At 46.7% G+C, this 17,807-nt stretch overlaps 1 protein-coding gene across 1 annotated transcript in view; it reads right to left on the bottom strand.

Moving 5' to 3' along the window:
* Window positions 1-480: 480 nt before the first annotated feature.
* NTNG2 (netrin G2) overlaps window positions 481-17,807 on the bottom strand; it is a 100,291-nt gene continuing 82,964 nt past the window's right edge. Inside the window, exons 6-8 of the mRNA XM_036748224.1 lie at window positions 8,390-8,557; window positions 5,412-5,546; window positions 481-1,572 (exon numbers count right to left, since the gene is read on the bottom strand). Coding sequence (XP_036604119.1) covers window positions 1,346-1,572; window positions 5,412-5,546; window positions 8,390-8,557 — 530 coding nt within the window. The 3' untranslated portion in view covers window positions 481-1,345. The remainder of the gene's footprint in view (window positions 1,573-5,411; window positions 5,547-8,389; window positions 8,558-17,807) is intronic.

Genomic DNA, 17,807 nt, shown 5'->3' with positions numbered 1-17,807 from the left:
ACTGGCCTCTCATCTCCAGGCCTTGGTATGGGCCGTTCCCTATACCTGGAATGCCCTCTCTCCTCACCCCCACTTTCTCGCTTCCCTCTCTTCTTTATAGTCACAGTGCCGATCTCACTTTCTGCAGGAGGCCTTCCCTCTATGACCCATATTTATGACTCCAATTTATTATGTACATTTTTTTTTGTATATAGTTACTTGTAGGTTGCCTCCCCCATTAGAACTCTTGTGAGCTCTTCAGGAGCAGGGACTGTCTTTGACGCTCTTTGTATTGCCAGGGCTTAGCACAGTGCCTGGCACATTGTAAACACTCAATTAATGCTTGTTGACTGGTCCACTGACTGTACACAGGAAACTTCCCTGGCCTAGGTTCAGGGAACAGACGTTCCTCTATTTCTTTATGAATCAAAATATAAAAGACATTAAAAAAATAAAAGAGAACAGAACACCTGCACAGAAATGAAAACAGGGTGGAGAAACAGCAGTTAACAGGTCTTTTACTCTGTAGGATTATATGCCATCATCCAAACACCCATGGTGAATGGCTCTTCCCTTCTTGTCCCCTTGATACGTGGGACACAATACAAACAAAAATAATTCTCTACAAAACAAAGTACCCATCCTTACATTCTTCAGAGCCTCCCCCACCTTGAGACAGTGAAGGTCTCCTCACCTCAACCCCAGGGCTGACCTTAGGGGCCTGGTAGTTTGCAAAAGGAAACCAAAGTGAGAATACAAAACATCATAAATTCAGCATCGAGAGTTGTAGGCATCTGGAACTCCAGGTTGTCCGCCCAGCTGTGCGATGAGATTGGACGGATACTTGCTGCCGGTCCTCAGTCAACCAGAAAGATTTGGGAGGGATGCTGTTGTTGCCTTGTCAGAACTTGGGGTGTGGAAGGGGAGAGTGGTCACTGTCCCTCCCTCCCCCATAAGCCCCCTGGGAAAATGAGAAAACCAGAGGTAAAATCAAAATTGTAGGATCGTTTGCTTTGGCAGGAGGAACTGGGTCCCAGGCCCTGAACGTTGGGGAGAGAGGATGGGTCAAAGAGGACAGGGTCCCTGGAAGGAGGGAGAGCAGAGACTTTGCTGAGGAAGCCCCAGGAAGGGCTTGACCGGCACCCTTCTGGCAGGAAGGGCTTGACCGCACCCTTCTGGCAGGAAGGATTAGTGTTCCTTGGCGAGGTCTCCATGACTGCTCCTGGTATTCAGATGGATGTGAGTGAGGATGGAATGGAGGTAAACAGTCCTGGTAGTGAGGCAGTCCCTGGGGGTGAAGATGGGGAGGGGGGATCTTTGCCCCGGTGTCCCCTCCTTGCCCCCCAGCTTTGGGGATGAGGCGGTGTCAATAACCTAGGCAGCCTGCCAGCCACAGAAGCAACCCAGAGCCAAGGAGCGTGGCGAGGTGGGGGCCGGCATGGGGAGCAGGGTCGCAGGCTTGGCCTTCCTCCCCCTGGCAGAGAGGCTGGTCGCACAGCACGCCCTGGTAGCCACTGGGACAGAGGCAACGCTGGTTCTGGTAGCACGTCCCCCCATTTTGGCAGAGTAAGTATTCGTCGTCACAGACATTGGCTGGGGAAGGGGAAAGAGAGGGGGGAGTGGAATTAATAAGGCAGAGAAGAAACCTTGAGCCGGTCAGATGGTTTTCCCAGCTGAATGAAGCCACCTGTCTCCATCAAAGCCAACCCAGAGGCGGAAAAATGTCTTCCCTCTTAAGTCCTTTTCTTTCTTTCTTCCATCCTATTGATAGCTTTTGCGTTTATATAACAACAATTTCTGGAAATTTCCTGCGTCTCCCCATTTCTCCCAGTCCTACTTCCACCCCCAACTAGTTTGGACTTTCCCACTTGTAACAAAGAAAAACAATGAATTTAAAACTCACTACAGTGATCAGACTTGCCAGCGTATACAGTAGCCTGTCCCTGCATTCCTCACCCCCCAACCCCCCCCCTCCCGCTGTGAGTCAGTTCTATTATCTGGCCTCTGACACCCTCATTCCTTTTCTGCTATTCCTCCCCACCCCCCTCCAGTAATGGAATTCTCTTGGCCATTTGCCCTCATAGGCTTAAACTGTAAGGATTTTTTCCTCCAGTCAACCAGAATCCCTCTGGCTGTATTCTCGACCTATTTCTTCTGATTCTGTCCTCTGGAGATGTGTGCTCTCCTCACTGTAGTACTCTGTTTGCCAGAATTGGTGTTTGGTCACCTCACAGCCTTCTCTTCTCTAGGCTAAATAAGCCCTATTCTTTTCATCTTCCCTCAGGAGACCCAGCTTCTAGGGAGCCCACAGATTGCTCTGCGATCAGCTGGTGCCAGATGAAGTAGGGTGGCTGGGAAAAGATTTCAAAGGCAAGAAGCCACCCACCTGAGAAATAATTAAAAGCTGGACTCCGAAAGAGCCAGACCTGCTCTTTGTTGGCATTCTCCGTATTCCCAGAAGTCATAGCACTGAATGTGGAAACACGACAAAAAATCCAAAGCCTTCCTCTTTCCAGAGGACCAGAGTGGCTGGTGGTTGATTGGCCTGATATGTATAGCACCCCTCTGCCCCAGGCTCCCTGGCAGCCTGGTACATGCACTTCCCCCTTGTCCACATGCACGGGGGCAGCAGTGGGTAGGTGGTTACAGGGAAAGACCCTGGGAGAAATAGAGTACAGGCCCCCTTCCCCACTGGAGATCATCCCTGGAGCAGGGATTCTTAAACCTTTCTTTTGTTAATGTCACAGACCCTTCTGGCTGGGTGAAGCTGATGGACCTCTTCTTGGGATGTGTTTAAATGCATAAAATAAAATACATAGGATTACGAAGGAAGCCAAAGGTTACTGAAAATAAAGATGTACTTTCTTTTCCTATTCAAATTCTGGGACCCTGAAATCTATCCATGCATGGGCCACAGGTTAAGAACCTTTGTACCAGAAAGATACTCCTCCCCAAATACCTCCATATATGCAATCAGAAAAACACATACACACAGATACACACACACAGACACACACTCAGATACACACACACAGACACACACACAGATACACACACTCAGACATACACAGACACACACACACAGACACACACAGATATAAACATTCAGACACACACACAGATATACACACTCAGAGATACACACACACACACACACACTTCTGCTTTTCCTATCTCCATCTTTCCCTGTTCCCATATCTCCATTCTATCTCCGTCCATCTCTCTATTCTCTCTGGCCCATCTTCGGTCTCCAGCAGGATCCAGCTGGGAGGTTAGCTAGACAAATGCCCTGTTCACTGCTTGGAGTCTTTCCTGAGGTAGGACCCTCCTGTCCACACGGCCTCTGGGCATCCCTGTTTTCTATTCTCCCTGCACTTGCTCTGTGTCAGCCTGGCCTCTTCCAGTCTGAAAAGATCATCTAGATTGGACGATAGATTTATTGGGCAGCTAGGTGACTCAGTGGAGAGCATGCCAGGCCTGGAGTCAGGAAGACCTGAATTTAAATTTGGCCTCTTGCACTTACTAGCTGTATGACCGTGGGCACTTAACCCTGTCTGCCTCAGTTTCCTCATCTGTAAAATGAGCTGGAGAAGGAAATGGCAAACCACTCCAGGATCTGCCAAGAAAACTCCACATGGGGTCATGAAGAGTCAGACATGACTGAAACCACTGAACAAAACAACAGTAACAATCGATTCAGAAATAGACAGGATCTTAGAAATAACTGAGTCCAACCCCCTCACTTTACAGATGAGGAAAATGATGCAAAGAGAGAGGCCCAGGGTACCAGAGCCAGTAAGTGTCTAACGGGATTTGAACTAGATGTTCCTGACTGCCAATCTAGTGCCCTAACTACTAGACCACACATCTCCCATGATGTTAAACACCCTTGTGTTTATTACCCTCCGAACTCCATTCTGAAGGTTCAAATCCTAGTCATTCTTCAAGGCCTAATGCAAGTCCTAACCTCTTCTACAACCTTCTTTGAGCCCACGCTGACCTCTTCCTCCTCTGCATTCCCATCTCCTTTACAGTTTCTATCATGCGGTCTGCAACTGGTTTCTATATTGTCTAATATCGTTCTCTGATTGTTTCGTGCATTTGGGCGTGCTTTGTGTCCTCTCTTAGGCTGTGATCCACTAGGATAGGGGGCCTCTTGTTATATACTATGCTCATTATAGTGCTTTCTAGCCCAGGGCTTTATACATGGAAGGAATGCTTGATTACCTACCTGGTACGGTTCGACTCCTTCAGCCTGGCATTCAAGGCTTTCTAAAATCTAGTGCAAACCTACCTCTCCAGCCTTATCTCATATCACTGTCCTTTGAACATGCTCTGCTCCAGTCAAACTGAACAAACTCTCTGCCTTTTGATTCTACCCTGTGCCCTCCAGCTTCCATGTCTTTACTTGGGTTGTTACCTATGACTAAAATGTCCCTTCTTCCCTTCTTTTCCTGCTGAGTTCCTCCCCAGGCTATAAAGCCCAAAGCCAAAGTCCTCTCTTCCCATCCCCAATCCAACCCTTCCGCATAAGTCTCCTCCATTGACCTTTGTAATCAGCAAGGCCAGAATAACAATACCTCAAATCTAAATTGCTGTTACAACCTTACACAGTACTTCGTTTATTTTGTTGTGGTTCAGTTGTGTCCAGCTTCCTTCCTTCCTTCCTTCCTTCCTTCCTTCCTTCCTTCCTTCCTTCCTTCCTTCCTTCCTTGTAATTGGGGTTAAATGACTTGCCCAGGGTCACACGACTAGCGAATGTTGTGTCTGAGGCCATGTTTGAACTCAGGTCCTTCTGACTCCAGAGTTGGTTCTCTATCCATTGCACCACCTAGCTGCCCCGTGTCTGACTGTTGACCGATTTGAGGTCTTCTTGGCAAAGATACTAGAGTGGTTTGCCATTCTCCTTTTCTAACTCATTTTACAGATGAGAGAACTGAGGCAAATAAGGTTAAATAACTTGCCCAGGGTCACACGTCTAGTAAGTGTCTGAGGCTAGATTTGTATTCAGGAAGATGAATCTTCCTGACTCTAGGCCCAGCACTCTCTCCACTGTGCCACCTAGAGCTGCTCCCACTTTGTTCATACCTTTCTAATGTACTTTTCATGTTCACGTTGTATTGTAGTTGGCTGTGTCTGTGTTATTGCCCCTACCAGGTTACTGGGGGGAGGGAAGCAGGGAAGATGGAAATGGTATCTTATCTAATCTTCGTAAACCTCTGCACACAGTAGACATGACTGATGAATATGCTATGGTCCAATTTGAAACAAAGTCTTTTCGAACTGAATCCCAGAGAAGCAGCACACTCTCAGGCCTCCATTTTCATCCCATTTCCCAGCTCCTCTTCCTCTCCTCTCTGCATTTTCTGAAGTTCAAATTAGGAGAAAGAGAGCCCAGTCCTCCTGGGTAAACCCTGCCCCCACCAACTTACGGAAGCAGCCCTGGCGCCAGTAGTGACTGGGGAGGCAGTCATCACACTTGGGCCCTGCAGCCCCTTCTCGGCACTCACAGTGACCGGTCTCATTGCACCGGTCATTAATGGATCCTATCTGGTTGCAGTTACATTCTATGCAAATATAGAAAATAAAAAACAAAGCAAAAATAAAACTGTGGTCAGTGTTACTGTTATACCTCTCCCCCCATACAAAACCTCTTTCCTTAGCTCCCTTGCCACCAACTCCCTGCCCCTCATCTCCCTTCACTGGGGTAGGTCCCTACCCATCCCACCCCCCCATGATGGAACCTTACCAACCATCTCTCCCTCCCTCCCATTGTTGTTGTTCAGTTGTGTCCAGCTCTTTGGGACCTCATTTGGGGTTTTCTGGGCAAAGATCCTAGAGTGGTTTGCCATTTCCTTACAGATGAGGAAACTGAGGCAAACAGGGTCAAGCAACTCACCCAGGGTCATACAGCTAGTAAGTGTCTGAGTTAGGCTCTATCTACTGTGCCACCTAGCTGCTTACCCACCTCCCATTTTAGAAGACAGGAACAAAAAGAAAGGGAGGGGAATACGCATTTATTGTGCACCTCCTATGTGCCTGGCGCTGTGCTAAATGCTTTGCAATCTCAATCGATCCTCTCAACAATTCTGTGACGTCTGTACTATCATGATCCACATTTTACAGCTGAAGAATAAAGGTTTTCCCCAGAGGGCACTTGGAGGTTTGCCTGTGGGGTACCCTGGTCTGTTGTCTTTCTAGGCAGAAGAAAGGCCACAAGGCTATAGTTGTGCCCTCAGCCTCAGGGTGTGCTACATTATGGCCAACCCAGCCAAAGAACATTTAGTAGAATGTATGGGGAACTAAGAGCCAGAGAACCTGGGTTCAAATCCTGGCTCTCTGACCTTGCATAAGTCACTTCTCTCTCTGGGCCTCAGTTTCTTTATCTGCAAAATGAGGGATTGTACTAGATGATTTTTGAGCCCCTTCCTGCTCTACATCCTCTAATCTCCAGGTGCCTTCTGAGCACTAATATTCCCTGTGGACTCGCACCCGATTACTGTCTACTTCTTGGCCACAGATGCTGAATTGGTAATGTTGGTTTTGAGACATTCATTCATTCATTCATTCATTCATTCAACTACAATCATATAACTTTCTACTCACCCTTACTCCACCTTCCCACCCCATCCTCTGGCATTCCCATCCCACCTTCTCCTTTCTGTGTATCGTGGGCCTAATCTTTCTCCCAGCCCTGGTGGAAGGAATCCCTACTTGTCCTTTCTCTACAATGTCAGCCTGATTCCTATTTGCTCCATATTCACCCATTTATACACAGACACAGACACATAGATGCATAGATGCGTGCCGTGCGCACACACACACACACACACACACACACACACACACACACTGCTCTGTGTTCCCTAGAGAAAAGGAGGGGAGGGAGCCCACTGTAATCCAAGCAGAAGGTTCTGATTGTCCTGCTGTAACCTAACCCTGGCCCCAAGGTGGCGGCCAAAGCACAATTTAGTTTTGATCACCTGAAAGCTGATGGAATTATCCCTGTACCCTGGGATACCCAGAGCCTTAATACAGACTGACAGCTCGAGGCTTAGGGCTTGGGACAGGGTGGCAAGAGGATTCTGACTCTCTCTCCTTGCAAACAGGCTTCAGGCACTAGAATTGATGCCCCCAGAGGACAGGATAGCCAGCCAAACAGGGCCCAAAGAGCCTAATTGAGAAAAGGTGTGTAAATGCATATCTCTCTGTGTTTAGGGGGAGGGAGAGCTGCACCAGCAGTGCAGAGACCAGTCTTCCCCTTGGGGAGAGGTTAAAAACAAAACAAAGGAAAAATGAAGGGCAGGGTGTGGGTAACAGAAACTAGGCTCTACCCAAGCTGTCCAGACATATTCCCATGATCATGAGCTCTTAAGACTTGGAGTTGGCAGGGACCTCCCAAAGCATCTTATCCAAACACCTCTTTTAACAGCTCAAGAAACTGAGGTTCACAAAGGGAAAGTTATTTCCCCCAAGTCTCTTAGGTAACAGAAACAAGATTTGAACTCAGGTCCTCTGCCAGCTGAGTTTCCAGGGACTCAGACCCCTGAAAAAGTCAGCCATTAGCTGACTATTTATTGGCCTTCTGGAATGACCCCTCCTAACCAGGAGGCCTCCAACCTTTACTTTCAACCAAGGAATATAATATATTTTTCCTTTCTGGGCTGCCAGGCATAGAATCATTCATTGGTGCCGAAGGTTAGAGCTTGAAGGAGATTTAGAGATTATTCTATGAGGAAGAGAAAGCCAACGAAGGTATTTGAGAGAGGTGCTTTGGACATTATGGAGTACGGCCCCCTAATTTTAGAGATGGAGAAACTGAGGCCAAAAAAACTGAAAAGGACTGGTTCAAGGTCATATAGATGTTTAGGGGCACCAGCAGAATTAAAACCCAGGCCTCCTGGCTCAAAGGCCAGGGCTTGTTCTGCCCTGCCCCACTGCCCAGCTCACCATGCTCCCTCCAAAGGGAGGCCCTCCTTGATCAATAAATCAACCCACATCTATTTATTATATACCTACATTCTGCCAATGTAGTTAGTAGTACTTGCTCTTGCTTCCCCAAATGATCATATATCTAGTTGTATACCTACCACATCCCCTGTCCGCATCTCTAGTACAATATAAAATCCATGAAGGCATTGTTTTTGCTGGTTTTTTTTTTAGATTGGCTATGCATCCCCAATTTCTGACACAGCGCTTAGCACACTGTAGGTACTTAATAAATGCTTGTTGGATTGGTTTGGCATTCTGTGTTACCATGTAACTGGCACATCACTTCCTTGTTGCTGACCGATCCCTTTTCCCCTTGTCCCTCTGGAGTTCATGCACCTTCAAGGCCCTCTTGGCTTGCCTATGGCCCTGGTTGGGAGCCCTCCCAGTCTGGCCCTCAGCACCAGGTGGATCCACTCACCAATGCAGACGTTTTCATCATCGAGCTCAGCAGAGCCATTGCGATAGTAGCCCAGGCGGCAGTGCTGGCAGTGTTGGCCGCGGGTGTTGTGTTTACAACTCACACAGGTCACCACATTCAAGAAGTCGATGTAGCTACAGCGGTTGGAATGGCCATAACACTCGCAGTCTGCCAAGGAGCAAGAAGATGAATCACACATGGTCGTTGTAGACAGGTATGTCACAGCTGGGAGGGACTTCAGAGGCCATCTGCCCCATCCCCTTTATTTAGTGGAGGTAAAAAAAAAATGGAGTCTGGGCCCAGAGAATTCGAGTAATTTGCCCGGGGTCATTTAGCAAGTTAGAAACTCTCCACTGGAACAAGCATCTTGGTCTCTAAGTGAGAATTCTCTTGCCCCATGGTTTTCTAGGTCTCTTGCCATACATTTCTGGTAGTCCAGGGGCAAAGGGCTCCAGGATATGGAATAATCATTCTCACTTGCTTCCAAAAATCATGGGCTGCCCTTGGGGCTAATGGACAAATCCTCTTTGGGATCTGATCAGTTTTGAGGTCATTTAATTCTCCTTTGAGAAAGAATGTCTTCCAGAAAGCTTTCAGGTGTAGCAAAGAGCAGTCTTTTGACCAGCATCAAACACTGCACCCAATCTTTGAGGGAGACTCCTGGGCTTGGGGATTTGGGGGACATGTTCACAGTCCCCTAGGCTTCTTGGGAAATGGCTAGGAAATAGCACTTAGAAAATGTGGCCTAAAGCATGGGGTTCAAAGAAGCGTAGATCCAGGGCTTCCAGCACTGAGCTGGGCCCCTGACTTGCCAGTTCCCATGGTAGGTATGGGGGGACAGCAGAATCCAATGAAGGTGAGGAACTAAGCTTTGACCAAGTGGGGCTGGTAGACCCTAGAAAGGAGTAAGCATGCAAGGAATAGATGGAATGGGCAGATATCTGCAAGGGTGGGGTGGTGAATTGAAACCACATCAAACATGACAGAATGGACAAGGAGCTTTCTTCCTCCCCTGCCTCCCCCATATGCTGCATTGGAAACAGGAACCTGGAAGCATGCACTCTCCCCAGAAAGGGTGGGAGCAGAAGGAGAGGAGCATTAGCCATGTTAGCTAGGACAGCCTTTCCCATTAGACTTGAATCCCTTCCAGACCTGAGACAACTCAATAAAGCTTCAGCTCACCTGTCCCTGGATTAGTCTTTCTTCCAGCCTGAGGACAACTGTCTTTGTTTCATCTTCTTTGTACATCCGGTGCTTAGCACAGTGTCTGGCACATAGTAAGCACTTAATAAACGATTCTTGTTGGCTGCCTACTGCTTGAGGTAAAGAAGCCAATTGCCTCACCTTTCCCACCCCCTAGATCCTTTCCCTTGAGGTTCTGGGGGGCTAAAAGAGAGTCTAAGATTAGACTAGATCTGCTAAAAAAGGGAGCAAATTCCATGATGTCCTAAGTGGAGTGTCTAGAGACTGGAAGATTTTGGTCATGTTTGTCTAATGATGACATCACTACTGGCAGAGATTTGGGGTGGAGAGGGAAGGGAGGTGAGCAGGAAGAGGCTGGAGCCCAGCCTCCCTTTCCCCATCTCAGGAAAGCAGGGTCTGCCTTTAGAAACACCGGGCAAAACACCCAAATGTCCTCTGGGGTTGACCCATCCTGAGGGAGTCTTACTCTCCACTGAACACAAATTACAATGAAAAAGGTTTACAAGGTACTCTGCCCCCAACAGCTATATGATGTGCTTAGTATTAAGTATCATTGTCTCCTTCACATGTATCATTGATACCATATTGTTTTTCTTCGATGGTTGGGGAGGGGCTCAAGGGAGGGAGAAAATTTGGAACTCAAAATTTTAAAAAATGGATGCTAAAATAAAGTATAATTATATTTTTTAAAAATCCCCAAATATATATACTATTGTACCCATTCTAAGGATAAGGAAACTGAGCTTCAAAGAAACTTGTCCATAGGAACACAGCTTGTGAGTGTCAGAGCTGGGACTCCACCCCAGGTCTCCTGATCGCACATCCAGTGTTCTTTCTACTACATCATGTTTTGGTTCGTGGCAAGGAAAGGTCCACTATCTTGAAAACACAGATGTCTTTGAAAAAGTCTCTTTCATCTGAAGGAAGAGAAGATTCATTCTTAGTGTTTGGGGAGTATGGGGTCTCTGAGGGGATAGCTTCTGAGCTCTACTCAAGGAGAGGCAAAGGGCTCCATCCTCTCCATTACCAGGGGTCTGCTTGGCCGTGCTCTTTACCTCCAAGAGAGACCAAAAAGACATAACCTTGATCTCAGCTCATTCCTCTGGTCTGATTCTGTAGACAGTCCATGCTCAGAGCCCCATAGTCACCACAGTATGCCCAAGATGGTAGCAGGCAGACCCAGTCTCCTTCCTGCCACCCACCCCAAGGGTTCCCAAGCTCCTACTTTCCAGAGGAGCACAAAAGAAAAAAGGTTACAGGAAGAAAGCCTTTTCTGCTTCAAGCACAGCAGTCCAGAGCCTGGACGACCTAAGGCTGACTCTCTAGAGTTGGGAGGACCATAGAGAAGAAAGAAGGAATTTGACTTTGGCTCAGCCATTTAAATGGATGTTCCCAGTCAGGCCCTAGGAATAGCCTTTTGGAAATCTCCTTTCTTCCTCCTGGTGGCCTGTTAGGTCTGGCTTCCTAGCTCTGCCTTGATGCTCTCCGCTGGGACTCTTCTCCCTCTTACCTTTGAATACTTCAATGGGCACCACTTGAGGAGACCTAGGCTTGAGCTGGAAAAGTTTGGAGATCTTGGCAGGGGCAGCAACAGTGGGGGCAGCAACGGTAGTGGAGGCTTGGAGAAACAAGAGACAAGCTCTTTTATCACTTTCCCTAAGGTCTATGGATATACAGGACAGGATGCCACAAAAAGGCCACTGTTGGCCTTATCTGAGGCCTGGAAGAATCCATCCAGGCAGAGAGAGGTTAAATAATTGGCTGAAATAACAAAGCCAAAGAGGATGCCAGCCCTGCCTGGTCTCCCTTCTAATCCATCCTATGTGGACCTGCCAAATTAATCTTCCTAAAACCCTGATTTTATATGTTCCACTAACTCTCAAAAACTTCAGTGGCTCCCTGTTTCCCATAGAATAAATTTCAAACTCCTAACTTTGCCATTCAATGCTTCTATTCAAGGTAGTCAAGCCTCTTTATTCTTATCTGCTACTAGGCTTTAATCCAACTGGTCTATTTATTCTCTTCTGAACAAATCTGATTCTTTCCTACCTTGGGCCTTTTCTCACACTCTTACCAAGACCCAGGACTGGAATGCCTTCTCCAATTATATGTACTCCTAGGACACTTGATGGATACCAATGAAAAACACAGAATCATGGAATCTTAGAGTCAGAAGAAATTAGTTATAATCTAGTCCAAGCTCTTCATTTTCCAGAGCAGAAAACCAAAGTCCTATGGGAGGGAGAGACTTGCCCAAGAACCCATAACAAGACAGTGGCTGGACCAGGACTTCTATAACACTGGTCTTTCAAATCCCAATTCAGTGATTTTATACTATCCCACGCGTTCTACACATATCCCCACCTAGACTGTAAGCTCTCGGAGGACAGGGACCAGGTCCTATTTATCTATGTATTCTCTACACACAGCCCACCTTTAATGGAGCATAGAACTAAAAGGGACCTTATTGGTCATCTGGTCTTATTCATTTTTTTTACAATGAAAACATTGAGGCCCAGAGAAGGAATGTGACCTGTTCAAAGTCATACAACTGAGATTCCAAGTCGGGTCCTCTGACTCCAAAATTATTTATAAGGATGATGAAAAGGGCTCTAGAACATCAGCTTCTGTTTCCCTTTCAGGCCTCAGATATCCAGCCTCTTTAGAATTGGAGGAGTCCCAAGCTAGACTATTGGCTTGACCCCCATATTCTTTGACCCCCAATACTCTCCATTATTCACCAATCATTGCCCATCACAGTCATGTTGCTCATGTCGGCAGCCAGCTCTGGGAGCTATTGACCAGCAGAGGGTGCTGAAAGCCTTGATTTACTCTCTGCAGCGACTTAGCAACACAAAGAGACCTCATTCTCGGGCAGATCAGGGACTCTGGGCAGAGAGGGAGGGCTGGGGGAGACTCCTGAGATCCCTGCCTTCCACAGCTTCCCAGTTTGGAAGTGGCTCCTTTCTTAGGGCTAAAGATGCTCTTCTTTCTGGGTAGTAGCAAGAATGGCGGGGAGGGAGCAGGGGAGTGAGAGCTGAGAAAGTTAGCCTCTGTTTCTAGCACTGCCTCTAATTCTCTGCAGGGCCTTAGTTTCCTCATCTGTAAAATGGGGGTGATAAGCCCTGCCTTCCCCCATCTCACAGAACAATATGGTGGGGACAAAATGAGATAATGGATGTGAAGGTGCTTTTAAAACTTTCAAGCATGATTCAAAATGTGAAGGAAGGGAATAAAAATTTACATCGCACCTACCATGTGCCAGGCACTGTGTGCTTTACAAAATAGTTCATTTAATCCTCACAACAATCCTGTAAGGCAGGTGCTATTATGACCTCCATTTTACAGTTGAGGAAACTGAGGCAAACTGAGGCTTAAGTGACTTGCTTAGGGTCATACAGTTGGTGTCAGAGGCCAGATTTGAACTGACTCCAGGCCCAATGCTCTCTCCATGGTGCCACCTAGCTGCCTTTAAGGCCAGTAGGAAGAGAGAGAGGCAGTGCTTGCATGTAGTAGAAAGAGCATTGGCTTTGAAGTCACAGGACCTAGTTTCAAATTCTGCCTCTGTCACTCTGTGCGTGACCCTGGGCGAGTAACAACCTCCCTGGGCCTTTGGTTCATCTATAAAATGAGGGGGCTTGGACTAGATGACTTCTGTACCTTCTAGCTCTGAATCTGGGATCTCCCATTATTACTTAGCACAAAAGATCACACATATGTTCAGTTTACCTGATTTTCCTTCATGAGAAAGTCAGAAGAACAAAATTTTCCAGCTGTCTATATGACTCCATCTCTCCACCTCCTCTTTCTGTCTTCTCTCTGCATATTTCCTATCACCTATTGCTTCAGGAGATAGGATTTTAGATACAGAGCCAGAAGAGAGGATGGTGCCATGTTGGGAGGGCCTAGAAGGGACCTTCACATTTCACATGAAGCGCCTTGCCCAATGTCACACAAGAAGTGGGTAACATTGCCAGGATTCCACCCCAAATCTTCTGACTCCAAGCATGGGCATCCTTCACTCTAAATTTTAAACGCCTTGGCTTGGCATTTTAAGCCAAGTTTAGTTGGCATCTCATATCTAAAATAACCATGACAATAATTCCTATTTCTCCAGTGCTTTCCAGTCTACAAAGTGCTTCCTTCATGGTAAGTGTGTAAGATAGGCAGCATGCAAGCTTACTTATGATTTTCTGGCCCTGTCCCTTCTTCCCAGAATACTAACCTGTCTGTTCCCACTTGGTTGGTTTCTTCATCGTTTTCTTCCTCTAACAACAGCTCATTCTTGACCCCGCTACTTCCTCTGACTGAGTTGCTTTCCTTTTCCTATTCCTTATATAAACCCTCCCCATTCTTCAAGACTTTTGTCTTGAAGCTTGTCTTTTTGAACTTCTTCCTCTGAACCCCTAGAGCATTTAGAGTCTATAACCCATGGTCTAACACTCTTTTAACGTGTCATTCTTCCACTCCAAAGCTTTCCGTGGCCTGCCCCCAACTCTATATTTTCTTAACCAGAAGCATAAAATCCAGGGTTAAAGATTTGCTTTTATGTATTTTTGTATCTTTTACTTTGTATCACCTACTACATGCCTGGCACAGGGAAGGCACATAGCAGGTGACATGTACTTGTTAACTGACTTGTGCACATATTTACAAATATATCCACATATGCATATGTATAAGGGTTACTTTCCCCCCATTAAGATTGTGTGCTTTATTTAAAGGGCACAGTTGGAATGCATACATTGGCCACAACTGTCATCCATATGTATACACAGAAAGGCAGCACCGTCTTCAGCCAGGTGAAAGCTGAGGCTAGCTAAGCATCGAGGCTGAGGTCAGGACAGCTGCTGGCTTCTCCCCAGTGATCTCCATCAGCAAGTATTCACTTCTCTGTGACTAGGTGAACATCATGGCCAGAGCAGGTAAGGGGAATGGGTTGTGGGAGGCTCCAGAAGGATCCCTAGGTGACCTCGGGTGTCTCCTGGGAAGAGGCCAGATGCCATAAAGTGCCATGAAATCTCAAAGTAAGCACCCACAGATTCTCAGAGCAAGCCTCTTGCCTGCTGAGTGGCCTCATCCCCAGAGCAGGTCAGAGGGCTACCCAGGCTCACAGGATTACAGTAAGACCATTCCAGCAAGCACTCAGCCAGATACATTTCCTCTCTAAGCTGGGGTAAATCCCTCAAATGCCAGACAGAATCCCCACAGTTTGGGTGGGTGGTCAGTAGCACACTCGTCCCTTGGAAAAGTGCAAACTTTTCTAAGGGACAATTTGATAATGGAAAGAGTCCTCACTGTCTCTGGAATCAGAGGACCTGATTGACACTACATGTCTGACCTCGAATAAGTTATCTGACTGGCTTCAGGGTCCTCATCTCTAAAATGAGGGGGTTGGACTAAACAGCCTGGGAGATCTCCAGATCCATGATCCTTTGTGTCTCAGAGCACATGAGATCACATCCCCACAGGAGTAGCTCCTACTCTAGATTTTCTGGATTACTCTTAGAATTCTCTCCCTTTTTTTTCTCAGGGGAAAAGGGAGACACATCACATATAGTACTCTGAAGGAGATAAGTGCTCATTGGTGCTCACCGAATGAATGAATGAAACAGAGCAGCTGACTCCACCCTCAGTGACATAATATCATACATAATGCCTTCTCCTTTCCCCTACTCCCTGCGTGGTTCTCCTCAATGTAATGTTGATCCTCTTCACGAATGATCCTCAATGTCCTCCCCAGCTGGAGAGACTAGATCTTCTTCCACAACTTCTCATTTTGAACTCCATTCCTAATACCACGAACAACCCACATTTCTCTAGTTTTACAAAGCACTTTACATACACAATCCTCACAGCCATCTTATGAAGTAAGGGGACTACTGATAGTAATATCCCCATCTTACAGATCTGGAAACTGAGGCACAGAGAAGTCAAACAGCTGGTGTGTGTGTGTGTGTGTGTGTGTGTGTGTGTAGGGGGGTGGGGCAGGATTTAAACCCTGATCTTCCTAACTCCAAGCCCCAGTCCTCTCTCCTCTTCACCAAGCTGCTATTCTAGCTACAAAAAAAAAAGACTTAAGGCTGTAGGGAATACTCTCCCCTTCTATGATCACTAAGAAGAGAGTCCAAGGTGGAGCTAGTTCCACCAGGAGGCTGAACAAGTTCTCCTGGTGCCCTGGCTGCAGCTCACACCTGGTGATCTGTGATATTTCAGGGGTATCCCTTAGGAAGGCAATAACATTAGGTCATCTGGTGGGTGAAGAATTTTTTAGGATCATAGACTCAGAGCTGAAAGGGCTTTAGAGGGCATTAGGAGTCTGAGGTGGGGCGCGGGGAGGAGGGAAGAAGAATGGGGGAGGGGAAAGGGGGGAGGGCAAGAGACAGAGAGGAGAGACAGAAACAGAGACACACACAGAGAGAGAGAGACAGTGACAAGGACAGAGAGAGATAGAAAGGGGAGGGGGAAGGAATGAGGGAGAGACAGAGAGAGAAACAGGAGAGAGAACAGAGAGACAGAGAGCTAGAGACAGAGAAGGGGAAGAGATAGACAGAGGCAGAAAAAGACAGACAGAGAGATGGAGACAGAGAGGCAGAGACAGAGAAACAAGAGAGAGCAGCAGTGATCTAGGAGACTCTCCTCCAGGTGCTTTCCCCAACAATTTCTTATTCCGGCAAGGCCCAGTAATAGTACCCAGGGGGATGTTGTAATCAGCAATAAATATATCCCTACCTTCTGTCTTGGTGTTAACCTTGGGCACAGAGGTGCCCATCAGCAGAGGGGCAGCTGTTGATGACCTGGTCCACTCTCATGTAGAAATAAGAGGAAAGTCCAGTTACAAGGTGAAATAAGAACTCGGTCCCAGTGACATACTCAGTTGCTCCCTTCTGGCAATATGGATATAACCTTGGGTATATCTCACAGACTCATTTCCCAGAAACCTCTTTCAGTTGTCACCTCCCTAGCTGAGAAAGCTAGGTTGCCCTCTTTTACCCTACCTCCCAGATATAGGAATACCCTGAAGAAGGTATAAAAAAAATCACAATGTATCAGGAGTGGCTATGTCTACACTGGTTGACTAGACTGGATCCAAATCCACATGAATAGCAGTACCTACACTACTATAACCTTTGGCCACACATGTGGATTTGATGCCAGATGTGATGGATGCATATTATCTTCACCCTCCTGGATGGGCCTTTTGATCACTTAGAAGTCCAGATATATAGAACTCTTGGAATGTGCAGCTAAATTCCCAAATCATCTAATCAATATACAACAGTCTATCTACACTGCCAAATGGAGACCCAGCCACTCATGGGGAAACACAGCACTAGAAGCAGTATCTCTGGCAAACATTTGCTAAAGAGCAAAATTATTCCAATACATATATTTGTTCCCCCATTAGACCTGACTCCTAAGTCATTATGGAGGGATCTCTAGCCTTTGTCTAATCCCTGAGTTTTCTCAGAAGAATGCTGTTGTTCAGTTGTGTCCAACTCTTCTTGACCCCATTTGGATTTAAAAAAAATTTTTTTTTTTGCCAAGATAATGGAGTGGTTTGCCATTTCCTTCTCTGGTTCATTTTACAGATGAAGAAACTGAGGCAATAAAGGTTAAGTGACTTGCTCAGGGTCACACAGCTAGACAGGGTCTGAGGCTGGATTTGAATTCAGGTCTTCCTGACTCCAGGCCTAGCACTCTATTCAATGAGGCCCCTATCTGCCCATAGTAAGCACTTACTAAATCAGTATTCATTCATTCACTGGGAAGTGTTTCATCACATCTAGCCAAAACTCACATCTCTACAGATTCTGATCATTGCTTCTAGCCTGGCCTTCTGAGGCTAAGCAAGGAAAATCTTCTTCCTTTTCCACATGACAGTCTTTCAACTGCTTGAACATGGCTATCATGCCTCCTCTAGGTCTCCCCTTGTCTCGGATACACACCCCCATTTCCTCCAGCCAATCCTCATAAAATGCAATCTCAAGGCTCTTCATCATCCTGGATGTCCTCCAGTCAAACCCCAAAATACTACACTGTTCATTTTCGGGTCTAAAGAAGAACAGAATGATGGGAAGATAGAATGAAAGAGAGAGTGAGGGTAAAAGAAATCTCTCCTTTGCTCAATTTCAAAGGATAAACCCAGGGGGACAAGGTCGAAATTTGATCTTTTCAGCTCCTTCGAGGGATTACAAACAACCTCGGCTGGTAG

Source organism: Trichosurus vulpecula, chromosome 3, assembly GCF_011100635.1.
Source record: "Trichosurus vulpecula isolate mTriVul1 chromosome 3, mTriVul1.pri, whole genome shotgun sequence".
NCBI classification, from domain to species: Eukaryota; Metazoa; Chordata; class Mammalia; order Diprotodontia; family Phalangeridae; genus Trichosurus; species Trichosurus vulpecula.
The sequence above is the reverse complement of the archived record's forward strand: the minus strand, read 5'-3'. Positions and strand labels throughout refer to the sequence as shown.